At 58.2% G+C, this 21,129-nt stretch overlaps 5 protein-coding genes, 1 non-coding gene and 1 pseudogene across 6 annotated transcripts, besides 1 other annotated feature; all 7 read left to right on the top strand.

The window, feature by feature from the left end:
• The first annotated feature begins 126 nt into the window (after positions 1–126).
• On the top strand, positions 127–1,171 carry LMJF_31_ncRNA. Its single transcript, XR_002460984.1, has one exon. It is a non-coding gene (non-coding RNA).
• On the top strand, positions 167–1,174 carry LMJF_31_2461 (annotated as a pseudogene).
• Positions 167–1,174: a sequence feature.
• Positions 1,175–4,045: 2,871 nt separating this feature from the next.
• LMJF_31_2460 (putative lipase) lies at positions 4,046–5,143 on the top strand (the record flags this gene model as incomplete). The annotated part of the gene is made up of 1 exon (XM_001685181.1): positions 4,046–5,143. The coding sequence occupies one exon, from the start codon at positions 4,046–4,048 to the stop codon at positions 5,141–5,143; it is 1,098 nt and encodes a 365-aa protein (XP_001685233.1).
• Positions 5,144–6,029: 886 nt separating this feature from the next.
• LMJF_31_2450 (hypothetical protein) lies at positions 6,030–6,740 on the top strand (the record flags this gene model as incomplete). Its single annotated transcript, XM_001685180.1, has 1 exon — positions 6,030–6,740. One exon carries the CDS (start codon positions 6,030–6,032, stop codon positions 6,738–6,740), a length of 711 nt encoding a protein of 236 aa, XP_001685232.1.
• Positions 6,741–8,254: 1,514 nt separating this feature from the next.
• Positions 8,255–8,914, top strand: LMJF_31_2440 (hypothetical protein; the record flags this gene model as incomplete). The annotated part of the gene is made up of 1 exon (XM_001685179.1): positions 8,255–8,914. The coding sequence occupies one exon, from the start codon at positions 8,255–8,257 to the stop codon at positions 8,912–8,914; it is 660 nt and encodes a 219-aa protein (XP_001685231.1).
• A 2,188-nt stretch (positions 8,915–11,102) lies between these two features.
• Positions 11,103–12,140, top strand: LMJF_31_2430 (hypothetical protein; the record flags this gene model as incomplete). Its single annotated transcript, XM_001685178.1, has 1 exon — positions 11,103–12,140. One exon carries the CDS (start codon positions 11,103–11,105, stop codon positions 12,138–12,140), a length of 1,038 nt encoding a protein of 345 aa, XP_001685230.1.
• A 4,737-nt stretch (positions 12,141–16,877) lies between these two features.
• LMJF_31_2420 (hypothetical protein) lies at positions 16,878–17,669 on the top strand (the record flags this gene model as incomplete). The annotated part of the gene is made up of 1 exon (XM_001685177.1): positions 16,878–17,669. One exon carries the CDS (start codon positions 16,878–16,880, stop codon positions 17,667–17,669), a length of 792 nt encoding a protein of 263 aa, XP_001685229.1.
• Between the last annotated feature and the right edge of the window lie 3,460 nt (positions 17,670–21,129).

The raw sequence follows: 21,129 nt of genomic DNA, 5'->3' as shown, positions 1-21,129 counted from the left end.
GACGTGTGGCCCTTTCGCGCCACACCGCTTGTGGAACCGACAGTGATCGCGTGCGGCGAGCACATTCGTCTCCCATCGCGCTCGTCCGCGCACTGACAGGCACGTATCACACGGCGAGGCATCTACACACATATCAGCTTTCCTTAACAGAAGCATCGAAGCATCAATGCTCGTCACTCCTGTTGAGAAGGTGTGCGAGTATGCTCCAAACCTGTCCTTGCGCTATTTGTGCTTCGACCCGGCGACGCGGACGGGGCCTACCTGAGCGGAAACACAGCAAAGGTGTGGGAGCGGAAGCACCGCATGAAGGTCTACCCCATCATGCGCAAGTGCACGGAGGCAGGCCATGCAATGAACTACCGCGCGCGTAGAATTTCGAAGTGCGCGACTTGCTGGTTATGATCATATAGAGTGTCGCCTACTTGCGACTGGACAGCAGCGACCCGGAAAGTGAGGCTGAGCAGCAGCAGCTTCCCCAGCTGCTGCCGCAAAAGGGATCAAAACAGCGACCCCACCATTGGCGTCTACGTGGGGAGGGCGAGAGATATCGTCGTCCTTGGAGAGGTCCGTCAGCAACAAAGACGACGAGAACTTCTTCGGGAGAGGTCGGGAGGGCTGGAAACTCCAGTGCGACCACTACCATGCCATGCACCATGTCGTCACACTGGGTTGCCGACACGCTTACCAGGGATGGGTTCTGCTTTTCTTGCTCACGGCGGCCTCTGCACCGGAGTCGACCCCGCGCAACGGGGCTGCGACTGGGAAGCTTTCCGCTCTACCTTCAGCCAGCTTTTCATCAGCTTGCCGTCGCCGTCGTGTACACCTGCCTTCATGGCAGGATGATGGGGTGCGACCCGAGCGGGCGCGTAGGGGTTTACATGAGCCACGTGTACTTGTGCATCACGGAGAAGGACATTCTCTTTGTGGCGGAAAACGGCGCAATTGCACGCTCGCTGCCGCTCTCCTTGCTGGTGGCGGTGTGGAGTACAACGGGCCACTAGCAAGTGGTACCTCTGATACCGGCGCGGCTACCACTTCCACGCCCCTCGCCCCTACAGCACCGTCTATGCTGTACGCGGCGTTTCTCACGACTGGCGAGCAGGCCGATGTACTCTTCAGCCCCTGCGTAGCCTTCCTGGATGAGTGCAACGACTGCTCCGCCTCCATGGCATCTGCGATGCCGCAGATTAGTGTAGGCACGGAAATGCGAAATGTGCTGCATGTCTTGCGCACGCTTTCGAGCAACAGCTTACCAGGCGCCAACTCAAGTGAAGGGTGTGGAAGCGAATGCTCTGCATCGAGGCACGAGGAGGCTCACTGCGCCAACTATCTCCATGGCTGTCCCGACTCGGTCTTCTTTGACCCTCTCGCCCCTGAAGCCAGAGGGACTTGCCTTCGTTGCTCTGCCAAGTGAGCAGCGTCTGCAAGACTACGCCGATGGATTTCAGGCAATGCACAGGCGGGCGTTCAAGTGGCAGCCACTGCCTGGGTCTCGGCAACTGACACCCGCGTTGCAGTCGGCTGCGTCGGTGGCGCACTCGCTTGGGCTGCGTGCACCCTCGCGTCAGGCCATCACTTGCCGCACCGAGTTCCGTCCTTTCTACTACGGCTCAGAAATCGCTCCAAAGGCTGCGAGGAAGGCTACAGAACCGGTGTAGGGCGCGTAGCCAGCGAGGCGCGTAAGGGGAGGATGCGAGGAACGCCCCGCCAGGGCCGCTGGTGGCGATAGCGTGTGCACAGTAGCTTGTCTTCGCACCAGCTGGACCGGTGTCCCTGCGTCTCTGTGCTCATCGACATGGACAAGCGAGAGAAAGGCATGTGCCAGTGACTGCTCACGAGAGACCGATGTAGGTCGTGTGCATCGTAGGTGTGAGTAGAGACCTGCGCATGGGCGTCGCACAGTCCCTCCCCCCCTCTCCCTCCTTCTGTTGTTTCGTGTCTCTGTTTGAGCGGATGTCCTTTTCGCCCCAGCGTGCGCGTGCGCTTCTGCGAGTCTCATTACCTCCCTCGTGCACGAGAGGTGTGACATGCACACACCCGCCCTCTCTTACCTTTCCTTGCCCGCAACAGCAAATCTTATACGACCGTAACATGAGAGAGGGGGCCGACGTTGCGGTGGGCGTCTGTCGGTGCGCCTGGTGCGGGAGAAGGCAGAGGACTTGCGTCGCCGAGTCATCAACCGTATCTCTTGCCGCAATCGGTGCATCGAGAACAGATGGGCCGTTATGGTGCGTCATAGGGGAGGGGCGAGTGGGGGGCAATCGTGCCTTGCTGTGCGTCGCGCGACACTCGGCGCGCGTGACTTGGGACACAACGCCGTGAGCAGCGAGAGCTAGAGGCGTTTGTGGTGTGCTGTATTCGCCGCACATGCTCGCACCTCCCCGCCCCTGGGGAGGGGATTCAGCATACTCTGTCTGCTCTTACTATTCAGCGCCAAGTGCCGGCGGGTACGGCGCTCCGGAAGCCCCCTCTTGGGCCGACACCTATGCTGCTGGTGCGGGTCCATTGCTGCCATTGCTGTACGGACGCAGCCATCTTTAATGTGTACCTGTATTTCTGATCACACACACTTTGCCTGGCGCATACAGCTCGTACAGGAGAGGTGGTACAGTGCCCTACAGTGCGCCATCAACGGCGGTTGGCAGGCGTGTCTCTGGCCTGAGCGCTTCCTATCACCAAGCCAGCTCCGCTCCGGCCGCCGGTGCCGGTATGGGCGCCTACCTCGGCGTTTATCAGGTGGCTCCTCTGGCACCTCGCCCTGGTGATCCGGCGTACCGTGACGAATGACGGGACTCGGGGAACGCCTGAAGCTCCTTTCTCCATGGACCAGTGGATGCGTGCCACGGCTGCGTCGTGCACTTCTCTCGTGTGCGTGCTGTCACGGCTGTTATTTTTGCCTTTTCCAATATTCTGTTTTTTTATTTATGCTCCCCGCATGCATTCCTCACGTTTTCTTTTTTCGTTGTCAACGTGGGGGAGCACCTGCTCCGCCAGCGCTTAGATCGTTGCCTTTCCGTTGCGTTGTGAGCCCCTCTCTGCGTGCCTGCGTGTTTGCGTGCCTCTTCTCATCATTTTGGGTGTGCTGTCGTCGTCGTTCTCCCCGTCCCCTCCTCCTGCGTTTGCTTTGTGTTTCTCGTCTTGGCCTCCTGCCTGTTCGCCCTTTCATCCGTCACGCACCCGTCTTCTTGAAGCAGCATTCGGGGCGGGGCGGCTCTCCCTTCGCCGGCAGCGTTTCGCTTGCGCTCTCTCACGTAGTCTGTCCGTGTGCGATACGGAACTCTTTCGCGCGAAAGCCGGCAGCTTCCAAAACTTCCCCCTCCCCTCTGTGTGTATAAGTGTGTGTGTGTGTGTGTGCTCTGCTGGATATCGAATGCGCCACGAAGCGTCTGCTGCAACGCGAAACGGCAAGAAACTTACTGGAACGCTGCTGCAACACGAGCAGCAGACACTGGCACTGGCGGTGCCTGGTAGCATGAGGTGCTCTGGACAGCGTATGCAGCGCACCTCCGCGACTCTACCTCCTCCTGTGGCGGAGAGGTTGCATGCCCTTCACTAGCAGATCTGGACTGAAGCTTCTGCATGCTCAGCCGTGGATTACGTGGTCGCGCGCGTGTTCCATGTCCTCTTACCGATCTGCCTCGCTGTGCATCCCCCCCCCATCCGCCCCGACCCCTTTTTTCTTGTTGAACGGCCCAAAAGGCACGCAGAGCTCCGTCGGCATCCCTATCCATCTTGTTTCTTCTGCTGAGTTCCCCCGGGCAAGAGTACGTGTAGCGGCATACCCCCGTGCCGCATATTCTCACCTCTCACTCTCGCGCGCGCTAGCAGAGCTGCGCACGGTTTGCTTCTTCAGCGTTCCATCTACGCCGTTTCTGTTGCTCTCTCTCCAGCTCAGGAGATCGCCACGGTCCGGTGCACCTCTGCGGGGGAATTAGCTTCTTTTTTTGTGTGTGTGCGTGCGTGTGTGTGTGTGTGTGTGTGTGTGGAACTCGGGGATGGGCCTTCCTTCTTCCTACGCCCCGATTTCATCACTCTTGCAGGAAGAATGACGCAGTTGCCGAAGCTGGTGTGCTTCACGACAGTCGTCGCTGGCCTGATCGTGTTGCTGACCCTATACACCGTCTCGACTCTCCGGACAGCCGATGGTGACGCGACCGTCGTGGGCGTGAACTCAGCGGGCTACAGCGTCACCGATGGGTGGAAGGCGCTGCACTTTTCCAAGGCCGCCTACTGCGACGTGGCGGATTTGAGGCACTGGGGCTGCGGCGTCACCTGCGCAAACGCCACTCCTGAATTTCAGGTCTTCAACATCTACGAAAACAACTCGACCGGCAACGTCGGATACAGCGGCGTTGACCATGACGCGAAGCGGATTGTCGTGGCCTTCCGCGGTACGTACAACACGGTGAACTGGCTTCAAAATTTGGACTTCCGGCTCACGTCATACCCGCACCCCGGCTGTGGAAATGGCTGCAAGATTCACCGCGGCTTCTACAAGGCTTACAGCAGCCTTCGCGCACAAATGATCGACGATGTGCTGTTGTTGCATGCGCGGTATCCCCTCTACACCCTCTTCATCACTGGCCACTCCCTCGGTGGTGCAATGGCCATGCTCGCTGCCGTCGAGCTCGCAACGTGGAACATGTTGGAGGGTGACGTACTGGGCAAGGGCGTGCAGTCCCGCAGTGCGGCCTCCCCGCCATTGCACCTGGCACCGGTGGAGCTCTACACGTTTGGTGAACCACGCGTGGGAAACGGGTACTTCTCGAACTGGTCTCTGTCTGTCTTGACCAGAAAGCGGTCGTTTCGCCTCACCCACGCGAAGGACCCTGTACCGCACGTGCCACCGCGCCTGTTCACCTATGTGCACACGCCACAGGAGGTGTGGTACCCCACGGATGACGAAAAGTACCACCTGTGCCAGGGCACAGGCACCTCCGAGGACCCGCTCTGCAGCGACAGCGTGCTCGGCACAAAAGTGTCGGACCATCTCATCTACCTCGGTATTTGCACGCGATGCGAGTGCACGGCGGAAGAGATGGAGAAGATCTACAGCTACGAGCTGCCACCCGAGATCTATAATATTATCGCCCTCGATCATGCCATGAACAACCCAAACTTTACAGGCCACCGAGCTCTCTAGCTCTCTTTCTCCCAGCACAGGCTTGCGTTTTATTACCACTGCCAATATGCTCTAGGATGTCAAATATATAAGACGTGTTCATTTTCCAGATGAATGCTCTCGTGGCACGGTGCACGTGTGCGATCGTCCTTATCTCGTTCTTGCGTGTGTCTGCTGGCTCGACGGCGTCGATGATTACGTCGTTTGGCCTTTCGTTTCGTTGGGCTGTGGCTTTCGCGCGAATCTCTTCCGTGTGCTCTTAGGCCCCATATTAGTGTGGATGATTATGATTTCGTCTTCACCACTGACTTCTCGGTCAGCCTCCATACTTTTCTCTGGCAGCATATAACCGCACCTTCCTTGCTGCGCCCGGCTAGCGTCCGACATGCAATGTTCGTGTGCTGTGAGAGGCCGTGCTTCGAGACTTCATATCACCGGTGCTCTCGCTTCGCTGCATGCTGTGTTTTTGTATGCTCTCCGTTCTTTTCCTCCGAAGCACCTCGTGTATTTCTGCATTTTTTCCCGTCACCGCCAAGAGGTGTATGGGGCACATATCTGCTCCAGTTCTCGCTCTTGGCTCTACCTTCCCGGACAAACCTGCAACACAAGCCAAACCTCAGTAAACACGCTCTGGCGAGCGTGTCCAGGACGCGGGGTACAAGATAAGCTCTCAAAGGACTGCTGGCATGGCAGTAGGAGTGACATGGGCGCATCCTCTCACGTGTCCTCAGTGGGAAAGCAAGCGAAAACAGAGAGAGACGCACTCCTCCTCCGTGTCAGAGACAAGTATTGCTTGACCCTCGCTCGAAACAGGTGAAGCAGCACGCGTGCAGCGGAGAGCGACTTGGCACCGCTCTCTCCCTCTCTGGCTCTGCTGCCTTCCGTTCCACCTCGCAGCACAGTCAGCATGGTCATCTTCCGACACGCCAATTGTCGTCACCTTCTTCTGCCTGCTCACCCCCGCAAGTACTTCGCTCTGCATTCGCCCCCACCCACCCACCCTCTCCAAATCTCCCACAAATTCGCTGAAATGGAGGAATTCCCTGTACAGAAGCAGAGCAGCCTCAAGGCAGACAAGTGGACCGGGTGCGTCCTCTCCCTTCACGCCAAGCTTGGCATCGCCGCCATCACAGACCGTGGCAGGCCAGGGGACAGGTTTCACGCGTGCATGCGCGTCTCCAGGGTTCAGGTTTGGCCGCAGTACAATAAGAAGCACGTCAAGGAGAGCTTCTCGTCGACGGAGGTGATGCTGACGGTGCGCATGAAGGGAATTCCTGCAAAGATCGGGGTGCGTGAGAAGCAGAGCGCCACCGGTCCAGTAAAGATCTACCGCTACACGATAAAGGGGCACAAGGCGGAGAAGTACACGTGGATGCTGCGCTTCAACAACTACGAAGACTTTGAAAAGGCCATGCACCTCGTTCAATCCATGCAGACGGCTGGGGAGAACTATTCTGTCGTCCGGTATGGCGAGACTCAGCGCCTGGAGGAGGGATGCGAAGGAGTCACCGGCGAGTTAGAAACAGAGGAGTTTCTTCCACACCCGGTCGTCTACGGCAACTTGAAGGATGTGCTGGCACCGATTCGCGCACAGTGGCAGCAAACACGGTCCAAGTAGGGCGCGCGCGCTGGGATCGAAGCGAGGCAAACAGAGATACATCGGCGGCTGAGCGGATAGTCGTTCGGCTATCGAGACGCGGGCCTTTTGCTTTTCACAGTTTTGCCTGAGGCCCCTGCTGAGGGCGATAGCGCCCCATCTCTTCTTTCGGCGTGCCTGCGGTTGCCGTACTTTGCGAGGTGATCGCTTGCACCCTTCGAGGAGATCGAGTCGAGCTTGTTGTCGGGAGCGGAAGGTTCTCAGGTCTCTGTCGATTCGTCCTGTCATGCTTCCTGGCGTTCATTCGATTGGCGTGCTGTCTTTTCTTTCGTTTCTTTGTTCGCCTTCATGGATTATTGTATTCTGTGTTGGCTGAGAAACCAGCAACCTGCACAGACGCGCGCATCCTACGCACGCCCTCGCGGAGACGGACATGCGAAGATGACGTCCCGAGACGCACGCGCTCTCGACTACACGATCCTTTCCGCTCCGTCACTTCTCCCCCCTCCCCCTTCCGCCTCATTGCCCCTCTCCCCTCCCTCCGCTCTCACTTTTTTCTGCTTTCTTGCACCAGCTTCACTGGTAGCAAAGCGCATGCGCGATAGACAACGGCCGTCGTGCCTGCTCGAGTGCCTCGCTGTCTGTGTCCGTGTGAGCAGGTATGCCTCGGCCTCCCTTGCTGCTTCCTGCCTTCTCTTGCTTTCTTTCCGAACTCCTTGCGCGTCTTCTCGAGCTGGCTCTCTTGAGGTGTTCCTCCCTTTCCAGTGCTCACGCTCTTTGTGCGCTGCTGTCGAGCAGGCTTGCCTGCGAAGCACCTCTGCACGTTGACTGACGCAACTTTTTCTTTTTTTCGCTTGCGTGCGTGCGTGTCTGTGTGTATTTCAGTGTTTGGTCTCTGCCTCCGCCGGCGAGAGTGCGTGCACCCTTCTGCGGGACAATCTCATTTGCTCTTCTCTTCATGCTGGAAAGCTCAGTTCTGCGAAGGTCTATCCAGTCGACGAGGCGCGCATCGTGCCACGGTGGTGCTGGCCGGCTCGTGGCGCTAAGCATCTGCCGTCAGCTAAATAAACCCTATGCATGTGCTCTTTACGCATTACCTCTGCGGTCGGACGTCTCCTCGTCACTTCTATGCATAGCGCGGCGCCGGCACCGGTCTCTGCGCCTGCTACTTCTCTCCGTCGTACCCTTCTGCCTCCTCCCCATGTGTACACCGCCTTGATGCACCCACACGTGAATGGCGCCACCACCATTGCCTCGTAGCAATCTTTCTGCCATCTTTCTCTCTGTGCGCACAGGCAACCACCTTCTCAGCAGCCACGCCAGTGTCGCCTTTCTCCGGCTCTCATTTTCCACGGTCGTCTCTGCTCCAGCTGACGGCCCCACGGCAGGACGTTTTTTGTTTGGGGCTCTCCTCGCTTGGTTTTCTTCTCCTGTAGATTTTTTACATCCGCCGTCTGCCGACGCCCACTTCTCTCCCCTCCCCTATTCTGCCCTTCGCCGTTTTCCTCATTGCCTCGTACGCTACCATTCTCACCATGTCCAAAGCGGTGCAGTTTTCTGTGCTGAAGCAGGGATCCCTAGAGCCGGGCAGCTGGACGCAGCGCGTCCTCACGATTGACACGAAGAGCGACACGGTGACCATCAGCCGCAAGCATCACCCGGAGCACGTCTTTTACCACTCCCTGGAGGTGGCGCATGTGCAGATGTGGCCGCGGTACAAGGCAAGCGAGATTAGTGGCCATTTCAACTCCCTCAAAGCGAAGATGACGTTGCGCATCTTTGGCAAGCAGGTGCCCGTGCCGAAGATGTCCGTGGAGGCGGTCACCACTGCGGATGTGGCGGAGATGATTCGTGTGCCAAGCGTCCCCTCAAGCATCTCCCTGGATGCGTCGCTGAACATTGAGCGCCCGCCGGTGGCAGCGGCGACACTTTCTCAGAAGCAGAAGGAGCGTCATCCTGCAACGGCGACAAGCGCAAACGACGACCTGTGCGACAGCTGGATGATCCGCTTCACCTCGATCGACTCGTACGAGCTTGCAGTGATGCTTCTCCGCAACATGCGGAACACGGAGGGCAAGCGCAAGCGCTTGTTCGGCGACCACGTTCTCCAGGACCTCGAGCGCGTACAGAAGGCGTGGGCTGAGGAGACCACAGGCGCAAAGTCCATCGGTGGTGCACTCCGGTCCGGAAGCTAACTGTGAAGCGCATCTTCCGGTATCTGTGCGTTGCGCAGCATGGCTATGTCTATGCGCTCTCTTTGGGTGGTGTGTGCACGTCGGCGAGAAGCGACCGCGACCTGGCGTGCGTCTTGCGCGGTGTTCGTCCCAGTTTCGGTGTGCACATGGTGGAGGAACCTCCTTCGCTCCTTTCTCCTCGCAGCAGCAGCAAAGCGTGTCGCTCTCGCAGTCCCTTCTCACAGTGCTCTGGCCCACGCCGCTGCCGGCTGCCTCATCACCATTATGTTTGCCGAAGGGATCTCTGCAACCGCAGCTTTCCTTCAAGATTGTGCACTAGTGTTGCAGTGCCTTTGGCGGCTTCTCTATGTTGTAGCTCACCCGCCCTCCAACCACCATCATTGCCCCTTTCCTTTTCGGCGCCTGCGCCCTGCCGAATGCGCCTCGATACTGATTTCGTGTAAAGCGTGTCACCGCAGATTTATCGAGCATACTCTGTCTGCTACTGTCACGTGTGGTGTTGTCCTCCTCTTCGCCTCCATTCGCGCTGCTGTACCGCAATTCACTTTGTGCGTCTCATCTGCTTTTTTTTTGTTGCTGTTGTTGTTTTTGTTTCCCCTCATGTCGTGCGCCTACACCTCGCTGTGAAGGACGCGGTGGTGATGCTTGTTTTGCCGTCTCCTTGCAGGATGGCGGAGAGGGGGCGCGTTCCTTGTCATCGCGGCGTGCACGCGGTACCCCCTCCTCGTTATCCCCTCATCCTCCTCATGCCCTGTGCCGGACCTTCGCACTGCGCCACTCCTCCCTTTCGCGTGGCGACGCCTTTCGTTTTTTGCTCGCGCAGCCCGCTCTGCGCATCCTCCGGCGCACGCGTGTGCCGGTGAAACATCGGCGGTGCTCGCTTGTCACATGATCGCAGATGTGTGCGCGCGCGTGCGTTGCGGTGATGGTTATGTCTGTCTTTGCTTATCCAGTCTTTGTGTCTTCGTTACTCGGCTCGACTCGGCTCGGGGGCGCTGTACTCCCATGTCTCTCGTCCTTCTTTTTCTCCTTTGTGTGCTTCATTGGTGCACAGCTGTGCGGCGGTGCCGTTGTGTCCGTCCGTGGCATATGCTGCCCCTTCCCTCCCTTTACAGGGACACATATACATATACGCCTCCATCTCGGTACATGTAGTCCTTCGGTGCACATCTTCTGCCCCTCCCCCTCCTTCTTCCCTTCCGACATTGCACTCCGCCTTCAGGGCCTCCTCGACTTTTCCTTGGCTTCCACCACCACCGCACGTCTCTCGAGATGTCGCGGCAGCATTCCTACGAAAAAGGGATGCATTCATAGTTTTGCCTGTTTTGCCTGTTTTGCTCTGCCCTGCCCTTCCCACCCGCCCACACGGCCGCCGCCCTTTCCTCGCATCCGGTACACCCCCACGCACGCACCCACACACCCATCCACACACGCGCCTAATAAAAGAGAAGCAGATGGCAGCCGCCTGCTTTTTCTCTTCGTGTTTTCTCTACTATCCCTCCTCATTGTCCTCATTCTGCCGTGGGTGGGGCCGAGAGGTGACGCGATCCGGAAGGGCAAAGGGTGCGGAGGGGAGGCCATGGCGTTGTAATGTGGAGCTGAACCGTGACGCAGAGTACGCAGGGTGTCCTCGTCCATCCCTGGGGTGTGCGCTCTGCCCCTCCCCCTTCCCCTCTACCCCACTGTTTGCCATTTCGTGTCTCATTTTCCACGGCCTCCATGATTCTCTGGTGTGTGTGTGTGTGTGTGTGTGTGTGTGTGTGTGTGTGGCCGCCCACCTCCCTGACCCGTTTTTTCTTTTCCTTCTCTTCGTCTCGTCTCACCAGAGCGGCTCGATGTTTGACATTGGCGTTTCGTGTTTCGCAGAAAAACAACGCAGAAAGCGTGAGTGCGGCGAGCACACGCAACCACGACTCGCCATCGCGCATCGATCCGGTTCTCCGGAGTACTCAAAAAAACGGAGCGGAAATACGCACACACGCACATAGATACAGAAACGCCTGCCCGTCAAGGGGAACGGCAAGAACAAGGCGACTCACTCTATGGGCGGCTCCGAGCTGTTGTCTAGTGCCTCTGCTTTGCCAGGGGATGGGCATATGCGCGCCGCGATGGCGGCAGCAATGAAGCTCTACGCTGCTCGGTCTTGCTTGTGAATTGGCGATATGACTCGCACCTAAGGATCCTCTGCATGATGCTGCTCTCACTGACCAGATGTAGGCTTCCTTCACTGTCCCCCCCCCCCTCCACACACTCCTCTTTCTCACTCCACACAAACATACAGACCGGAGTGCTCTTTGTCTGCTGCTCCGCCCACCCTCTGCCACACCGTCTTCCCGTCGCTGTGCCCGGCTGCCATCCCTCCCATAAGTGCGTTCTCCCCCCCCCCTCTGTGCCCTCCACTCAACTCTTTTCCCTCGCCGTCCGTGTAGCCCCACCACCACACACACACACACAGCACTTCAGCAGCACCCACGCGTCTCCCCCCATCCCACCCCCACATACCCGCATTTGTGCTGCAGGCATGGCGGCTGAGACGAAGCCATCGCAGCAGCAGCAGGAGCAGCCGAACGACGCCCGCCCGCCCCAAATCGTAGTGCGGAAGCAGGGCATGTATGAGCGGGGCAGGTGGTCCACGCGCATCCTCACCATCGACGTCGACGCCGGCACGGCCACCATCAGCCGAAAGAGCAAACCGCAGGACGTCTTGTACCGCTCCCTCCACGTTCAGAAGGTGGAGATGTGGCCGCACTATAGCCCTTACGCGATCGAAAGCAGCTATGACTCCTTGAAGGCGAAGATGGTGCTGTGTATCACAGGCACGGAGGTCTCCCTCACGAATCACGGCTCCTCCGTGGGCAGTTTTCTGCGGAGTAACATCGGGCCACTCATCTCTGCGTCCGTAGTCGCGGAAAACGCATCTTGGTCGGCGAAACCCTCGAAGCACGTCCGACTAAAAGGGATCTTTGCGAAGAGGAACCCTATGTTTGCCACAATGGCCTCGAACTCCGCCGCCACGGATAGGTCGACTCTAACGTGGCTCATACACTGCACCTCTATTGAGTCCTATGAGCTTGCTGTGATGCTATTCATGCGGTTTAAGAATGAAGGCGGGGCGAGGCGGAAGGTCTTTTCGAACAACGTGGTGGCAGACCTGGCGTGCGTAAAGAGGGCGTGGATAAAACATGCGGCACGCTTTAAGACCGCCACGGACGCCGAGACCTCTTGAAAGGAGCGCGTGAGTCTTTCCCCTTTTACTCGGATTATCTTCTTTGGGCTCAGTCCAGGTTGGTTTGGTGAGCTGGTTCTCTTGCACTCGCCCTGCCTCTCCTTGCACTGGTCTCGTCTTCGTTGCTGCCTCACCGCACTATCATGTCTGCTTCACTGCCGTTTTTTCTCCTGCTTTTGTTTGGTTGTGTTGTTGTGCCCCTCCCCCCTCTCTCTTTCTCTGACGTGGTTCTTCTCTGTTTGTGGTGGCTTTCGGACTTTCGCCTTCCACACGCCCCACCCCTCTCGTCGCTGATCCCCTCTGCCCACGGTAAAACAATTGGAGGGCGAGGCACTCAACACGCAAGACACTCACTCATAGACACACACACACACACACGCAGAACTACACCGCCATGGCAGGTGTTTGTACCTTTATTGCTTCCGCTGTGCTCTTGTGATGAGCTTCATATTGTGCTGCTGCTGATGCTGCATCTCTGCTTCTCTTTGTCGTGAGTGCGTGCGACTGCAGGTCACCTTTCTGTCGCGCTGAAACACAGGAACGCAACGATGTGTCCCCGTTCTCGAGGCAGCTGATGCCGCCATCCCCCTCCCGCGTCTCTTACGCTTCTTTCCTGTTTTTTGTCGTGTTTGATTCCCACGCTTGTGTGTCACTCTTTTCCGCTGCGTGTGCGTCCGCTTGCTTCGCCTCTCCTCATATTCTGCCCGTTTTTGAACGTCTCTCGCCTCGATTTTGCCTCGTGCCATCCCCATCCCTCCCCGTCGTGGCCGATGGTGTCCCATACAGCTGACCACCGCAAGACTCCGCGGTTGTAGTACGCACGGGGTGGGTGGGTGGGCGCGATTTTTCCCGCGCGGGCGCGCCAACTGCTGGCGACTTCATTTTCCTTTTTCTTCTAATGTGTGCAATCACTTTTTGTCGACCATGAGCATGCGTGTACGTATTTTTGTTCTGCTTCAACCTCCCTTTAAGTGGAGATGGCCACCCTTATGCTCGGAATCCTTCAAGGATCAACGCTAGGTTCTCTTCCCTTCACCGCTGTCGTGAGCTTACTAACTATGGATGCAACAAGGCGCCCGGAATGCACCACGCCTTTTGTGCTCATTACACCACACCCCTCACGTCCTCCGTGGACAAGGGTGTTGCGCAGGCCACACTACGGTTCGCTCTCTCCAAGGCGTGCAGTTCTTGGAGCTGAGCATCCCCCCAAACAAGGCGCGCACTCACCAGTGCGCGGCACCGTAACCAGCAGCAGCTCTCCGCTGCACGCACGTGCCTAGAGGAGCATCGCCACCCCCGCCTTCTCCGCGTGCACTTCCAGCCCATGCGGCGCATCGGTCCACACGCTGCAGAGGCCCTCGAAGTACCCGCGACTCGGCCTGCCGAGCGCAGGGAGGTCTGCCTGCACGAATGGAGTCTGTCAAAGGATCTCCTCCGCTCTTCCTACATGTCACGGCTGGAGTCAGCGTTGCTCCACGGTACCGCCGCGTGGTCGGATGGTGCTGGTCAGCAACTGCACGAAGGCCTCTGCTCACCTTCACGCCAAAGCAGCCGTGGTCGCAGCGACTACCCCAGATTACGCACACAGCGGACACCCACTCAAAGAGGCCGAGCCCCTGCCCCACAGCGCTGCGGCGTCGTGCATGCCTGCATCCCTCTGCAGCCACGCCAGGAGGCCGCCTTGCGCACTTGCTGTGGGGGTGTGTGCACGCGCCGCATGGCGGTGTCGTCACAACGCCTCCGCAGCTCTCACGCCGGTGTGCAGACATCGACATCTCTCGGAGCTCCGCACATGCGCACATCCGTCATGCGCAGTCGTCGCGTGCTCCTCAACGCATCGATTCCCGGGCGGGCTGCAGGCAGACTCTCCAGCCGAAGAGAAAGTCACCTCAGTCAAGCACCAACTCGCCTGCTTTGTGAAGCTTCCTTGATTTCTGTGCACAGACGGTCTGATACAGGCAGGCATCAATTCAGGAGCGGCTACTATGGTTTATCATAATAATGCATCCTTACGTACACGAAAAAGAGTCTGCGGCCCCCCCCCTTTGCAGCTACCGCGGTGCTGTTGAAGCAGCGGAGCTGGGACCTGACCTGCTGCAACGACAACATCATCAAGGCAGGCACGCACACGAGCAAGTGTGGTTGTCGCTACGGACTCGCTCTCGCTCCTCATGGCGCTCCGCGCAGGCCCCTCCAAAGGGTCGAAGACGGCCCATGTTGCGACGTATCTGGGCGCGAGTACCGACCCCACTGGCCTGTCGTGTGCGCCTCTTGTTTCACTTTATCTGTGGCCGTTGCGGATGAGAACACCAAGGCGAACTTGACAAGTCTGCTGAATCGGCAGCGGCCAGAGGCGCTGATACCAACTTCACGCCTTGCCGACCCGGTCACACGGGTCAGAGAGGCCAGCCCGTCACCCCTCACAGCAGCGCTACACGACGCGAACTCCTGAGACAAGAGGTGCTTGGCCGCAGCCCTCCCGCATCCGAAGAAAATGGATGCTCAGCTCAAGAGACGAAAGGCGACCCTCCTCGTCCAGCTGTGCACAGGCACCGGTCCGTACTTTGGATTAATGTAACAGCGCGTGACTGGGCGTGGCTGCATGAAGGACAGATACTGTGCTGCCTACTCCTGCACTCCAAATGTGGTGCCTTCCACCACCATCTGTGCTTTTTTACGAAGGGGGGAGCTCCACCCGGCATTGTGCCCGATATGCTACGCGAGATGGACAGATCCCTCGAGCCTTGAAACACACCGCGATTCCCGCTGATCTTGCACGCCATGATGCGATGAGGCCGATCTCACACGTGCTGTATGGGCTTCTTCTGACGTGTCTCTGTGGCTGCTTCCTGTGCCCCCTTCAGGGGAACAGGCTGTGAGCTCTTTGTGCGCACGCGCTGTCACGCACAGCCGGCATGGCGCCTCGCATCCGAAGAAAGCTTGCAGGGGCACGAAGAGACGCCTGCGAACGAGCAGCCGTGTGCATGTGCGCGGAGCACGCGGCACCTCCTCCACCCGACCGTGTGGGCTGCTGAGGCACAGACGCCGGGGGGGGGCATGACGCGAGCACCCCGAATGGCAGCATCGAGTCCTCCGGGCACCCATGTGGAGAGTGTCCACCCCGTACTATGGGATGCCGCTGCCTGAGGCGACGGAGGGCGCGAGGCACGGCACACAGGCGGAGCACAGGGTCTCCGGAGGGCCCTGGCCTGCGGCTGGCCAGCTGATTCCCCAAGCCCATGCGGCATGCACCTAGGCCACTACCACCCCTCTACTACCCGCACGACGGACGCCGGTGGCGCAGCACGCGTGCGAGGGGGAGGCGCGAGGCAGGACGCGAAGAGCCCGTTCGACGCATGCCCCCGCTTCGACGGCAGTCGGCTGGTCCTAGAGGGCGAAGATGCCGCCGTGGTGCCACAGAGACGCCTGCGCTGTGGTTGTGTGTACGTGCGTATGTTATTGGATCTGGTCGTGGCGGCAGGGACCATCTAGACAACGAATAGCACAGAAAGGAGACAACGAAGTCAAGAGTGCCTCTGCTTGCCTCCGGCCCCTTTTTGTTTGTCGTTTGAAAGCCGTTTTCATTCGGTGGTGGCAGAAGTAGATCGACCACAGCGGTGAAAATGAGACCGCTTTCGGTGTGGGGCGTTCACTGCAAGGCGAGTCGCTCACACTCGATTGTTTTTTGTGTGTGTGAGTTCGTTGCGTCTTCGTCGCTTTCTCTGCTACACAGCTGCACGTGCGCTCATGGACGGGGATGTTGCTCGTCTTCGTAGCCTGTCGCCCTTCCCAGCCCCAACCTTGTTCCGTAGCCCCGTCAAGTCGAGAACGCGTGAGCTGGTCTCTCTCTCTCTCTCTCTCTGTAGTTTGTTATTGCTGCTTGGCGTAAAACCTGATGAGGCTGGCCACTCGACCAGGAGATCAGCGCCCCGTGGCGACCGTGTTTTTCGTTTGCGCCGTGCCCATTCCGTCGGAGACCACAGGGTGAACTCAGCTCTACCCCGTATGCTGCCGGCTCATCGCGTGCTGCGAAGCAGCCGTAGACACGCGGCGCAGCATAATGAACCGACTCAGTCATTGAAGAGCACGACCTCTGAGGCCAACCCTACCTACTTGCGGTTTCGAAGATGGCCTCACCGCTGCTTTCATCATGCTCATCACCACGCGGTGTAATCCCCTCACCGTGGCTCAGCCTCTCCACCAGCAGGCAGTGTGACAGTCGTATGGAATACGTGCTGGCCACGCTGCGACTTTGCCTATCACCTGGATAATGCAAAGGTGCTGGATCTCGCAGGTCGCTCCTACGCAGAGCCCTGTGTGACATGGCCGCCCACAATCAGCAGTGAGGACTCGCTAGGACTTCCCCATGTCGTGGTTAATGGACGCTGTCACGGCCAGATGTGGTTTTGCATTAGCAGAGGATAAGAGGCTGGTTGACCCCCCTGGCTCCGGGGCACCGGGCCCCGTGACACCGCGCGCAGCGGCGGCACCCCCTCCCTCCTGTCCGTGATTGATGGCTCTTGAGATGGATAAAAAGAGTGGAAGCAACGGAGCTTAGTTCATCATTCGGTCTGAAGCCGCCGCCGCCGCCTTCTCGCTGGCTATGTATGCCTTCGACAAGGAAGGGGTCTGCTGATGCAGAGATAGGACGCTCCCATGCTCAGAGCGTGAGACTGTATCTTGTTCTCCTCAAGCAAAACGTTGTTTCTTCTCTCTCCAAACGACGACCTCCACTTAATGCCCCACTACCACGCCGTCGCTCTCTCACCTCGCAACTGTGCCAGTTTCTTCCCATGCTTCCACCACCGCAGAAGCTTCTTTCACCATGGGCAACAGTGTCCACCGATGCCCACTCTTCTGCCAAGGACCGGGAAGGAGGCGGCCGGGCCGACCGGCTTCCGGGGTGTGTCGCCGTCTGCCCCGCGGCTTCCCACACTACAGCAATTTGTCATTGAGAAGCAAGGCAGATTTGATCGTTCCTTCTGGCACACTCGTGTCCTCACCATCGACACTGCGCACGGCCGACTGTACCTCAGCAAGGCCCACAAGGCCGAAAACCTGGACCACCGCTGCATGAACCGTATCGACTCGGTGGAGCTATGGCCGGCATTCAACTCGGATAACATACCCGAGTATTTTGGCAGTGAGCTGGCCAGGCGGACAGTCTATGTGAGGGGGCTGGTGGGTATCAAATCCGAGTCGTTTTTCACGAGGTGGTTCAGAAGCAGCGACGCGCGAACGAAAGAGGCAGAGGTGGTAGCTGCAAACGTGGCCCAGACCCGTGCCTCTGCTTCCCGAAGCGAGCCACACGACATAGATTTGGATGGTCGTCGGGACACCATCGAGGCATCCGTGCTGTATCCCGTTGACAGCTATATGCGTTTCGAGGCAGAAATTTGGTTGATCCGCTGCATGACTCTGCATGACCTACATGAAATGGCTGACGCCTTCCGCGCCGCGATTCCGGAGGCGTCGCCTGTGTTGAAAGGCTATCAAGCGCTGAAGCAGAGGTTGGCGGGCTCGGACTGATGTGTGTGCGTTTCCTTTTTTTGTTGTTTATCCGCTGCTGCGGGGGAGGGGGCACCTTTCCCAAGTCGCCCATGCCATACTGCGGTATTATATGTGCCTGAGCGTACGCACGTTACTACGTGACTCGGCAGGCATTCCTTTTTTTGTGGTCTTCCCTTGCTCGTTTTTGCCCATTGCTGTCAGCCCGATAGAACAACTACAAGAGCGGCTACTCGTATGCCGCGACACCCCGGTGTATTGCACCACCACACAGGGAGAGAGCATCCTCTCATCCACCGCAGACGTGACCGCTGCTTAGTTCTTATCGAGCCGCACACGGTGTCACTGCCGCATTGCACAGCTTTCCAATTTCAGCAAGGCGAAAAGAAAAAGTCGACCCGACATATCGTCGGCTCTGTTTTCTCTACGCACCTGCAGTTGCTCGGTACAGCGACGCTACCGCGAGTTGGGCCTATGCGGCTGTGCCACCCGCTACGCCCCAGCCTAGTCCGGCGCGGAGGGGGGGGGGGGGGGCAGAGGGGTCTGCACAGTTGCTCTCCCGTTAGGAAGAGGGGGGAGCGGCGGCGGGGAAAAGGCCATGCATGACAACCTTTATCCGTTCCCCTGCCTCCACGCTTCCAGCGATGTCGTTCCGCCCTCTGCGAATCTCTCGCCACTTCCCCACCACCTTCTCATTTTCATTGTGCCTCCCACGTACATTTTGGGGCTTCCCCGTCCGTCCGTGGAAACATCGATTCGTTCGTGCTCGTCTGCACTCAACGTGGTCGAAGCAACAGATAGAAACGTTTAGCGGTATCTGTAGGCCGTAGATATCTATATATATTATCCCCCTTTCTATTCTCTCTTTCCCTCACAGCGAGCAGTCCCTGTCACAGTGCGTATCGGAGGCCTCCCCTACTTGTTCATATCTCCTCCCCTTTCACTAGGCGCTGTCCCAGACTCGCACACGCAGGCATCCGCCAGCACTCGCACTTGTTGTGTCGCGACGGACTCGCTCTCTTCCTGCTCCCCACCCCACCCCACCCCCCTCTCCCAACAGACGCTCTCTCTCTCTCTCTCTGTGTGTGCGTGTGTGTGTGTGTGTGTCTCTCTCGTCCTCTTTAGTATTTTTTGTGTCGCTTTTCAGCCTCGAAAGCGTGGCGACCCTTCGTGCGTCACCACGACGGTGTTGTCCGTTTGTTTTGCGCGACTGCCTCCCCCCCCCGACCTCACCCTCCGCCCCTAAGCCCTGCGCGATCTTCTCTCTCTTGAACTCTCCGCCTCTCGACCCGTTCTTGCAAATTTTTCCCGTTGCGGTGTTTACCTTTTCCCCCTCTCGTGGCTGTCTTGTGTGTGCGCGTAGTCCCTTCGCTCGGGGAGCTGGGCGCGTTACGCTGTGTTGCCTCCGTCAAATCCTGCTCTTCGTGAGGGTACACCCCGCCAGCCTACTCCCCTGCCGTACACATCATCGACCACGAAAGGTGAGACGTTGTTGTGCGCAGGCTTTTCCTTGGGTGCTATTCCTGCCTCAACTCCTCCCGCGTGTCCCAGTCGTTGTTCGTGTAGTGTAAGGGTCTATGGCGTGCCCTACAGCCCCCCCCCCTTTTTCTTGTCTGCTTCCTTGTGCACGGTTTTCTGACGCTCTTTTCGCGTGTGGAAGGGGAGTCGGCTCGTGCCGGTGCTCGTTTCTCAGTGCGCATGTGCAGTGTCTGATACCGTCTCAGGTCTTCCTCTCTCTCTCTCTGTATCTCTCCGATTTGCATGATTTCGCGCTTGCAACGGCCACGGTTGCGGCGTCGCGCTTCTTTTCGTGTCTTCTCGATTGCGATTGTCTGTGCGACTGCTTCGACGTGTCGTCGGTGTCGTGTGTTCCTCACGACGGTGTCGAATTCATTGATTGATTTTGCTTTGTGTTGTTTGCTTCTCTCGAATCTTTTTTTTTGTGTGTATGTGTTTTTAGGGGGGGCCTCTGCTGTTGTAAACTTCTGCAGACTTTGCAGTGGGTGCGAGTGCTCCATCTGTTTTTCAGTGCGCGCGGGGCGGGGTGTACGTGTTCGCGTCTGTGCAGGCTCCCATTGTCAGTACTGTGGCGCGAGAACGTCTGCGGCTACCACTGATCACTCACGCGTGTGTTGCGTGTAGCCCATCTTGGGTAACTGGAGATCAGTTTGCTCGTCTCTGTGCGGTATAGGTTTGTTGGTCTTTCTTTCTTCCGCATTCTCTCCCGAATAACAGTTCTCTGCTGCCGTTCTCTCCGAATACGGCGATAATCTGCTTTGTTCGCGTACCGGCTCTCGCGGTGTGCACACGGGGGTACGCCCTCCGTTTTCTCTCACCGGGCGATACGCAGGAAGTGCGGCAGCGATAGAGTTCAAGTTGTGGGCGCAAAAGCAAACAGCAACCAAAGGGAAAAAAACTACCAACAACTGTGCCCGGCAACGAACCGTTGCCTCGCAGACGCCTCACCACAGCGTCACTAAGCGGGTCTTCTGCATCCACGCAACACCTTGGCGCCCTCCGCACCCCGCATCCCTTCACTCCCTTCTTGTGAAGCCACACGATTGAGCCCCTCCCCCCTGTCGCTTTCTCAAACGTTGTTTCCTTCGCAAATTGGTTTTGTAGCGTATTATTTCCTTCTTTGGTTTTTCGCATGTGCGTGTGCGCGAGCGTATGTGTGTGAGCGTGTGTGTGTGTGTGTGTGTGTGTGTGTGTGCCAGTGTCTTCTCTTTCGCCATTTTTCGTTGACCGGTTGCTGGTGTTGTCGTTGATGTTGGTGGCGTCATCGGAGCGCTCTGTGCATGGACTCCGTCTGCCTCCTTCCCTTCCCTTTGTGTGTGAGTGTGCGTCTTCTCCCCCTCCTTTTTTCCGTGTTGATCCCCACCCTCGCGTGTCTGTAGAGGCCCCGTCTGAGTTCCAGGTTTGTGTAGGCACCTCCTCCGACCGAAAAGCGAACGCCCATCAGGTCTCAGTGCTCCATCGCCCCGCCCCTCCTCCTGCTCTCCTCTTTGGGCGCCTCCTTCGAGTACTGTTTTGGTCGGCGTCCTCGCGCCTGAGTTTGTGCCTGCGGGGGCGTTGTTAATCTCGATTTCGAACGCTTCATCCGAATCGGCCTGTGCTTTAACTGGCCCCATCGAGACTGTGCTGCTGCACACTGCCCCTCTCCCCTCCCTCCTAATCCCGTGCTTTCTCTCCACCGGCCGCTGCTCCCGCGTCTTTTTCGTGGGCGCGGGTACACTTCGCGTTGTGTACTGCTGGATAGGTGCGCGCTCTGCTCCCTTTCTGCTTTCGGTTGTGGCCCGGCTCCTGCACGCTCTACCTCTGAGCTTCTCTCTCTCGTTGGCTGTACTGGCAGGTTCCTTGTCGAAGTACGTTTCTTGGTGCGCTGTGTATCTGTAGTCTGGCTCGTATCAATAAGATTCGTCTAACTGGGTGTGTGCATATATATATATATATCCTCGTGTGCGTCCGTCTCTCACCCGCT

This window comes from Leishmania major, chromosome 31 (assembly GCF_000002725.2).
Source record: "Leishmania major strain Friedlin complete genome, chromosome 31".
NCBI classification, from domain to species: Eukaryota; Euglenozoa; class Kinetoplastea; order Trypanosomatida; family Trypanosomatidae; genus Leishmania; species Leishmania major.
Note: the sequence above shows the minus strand (reverse complement) of the source record. Positions and strands in the feature narration are given on the sequence as shown.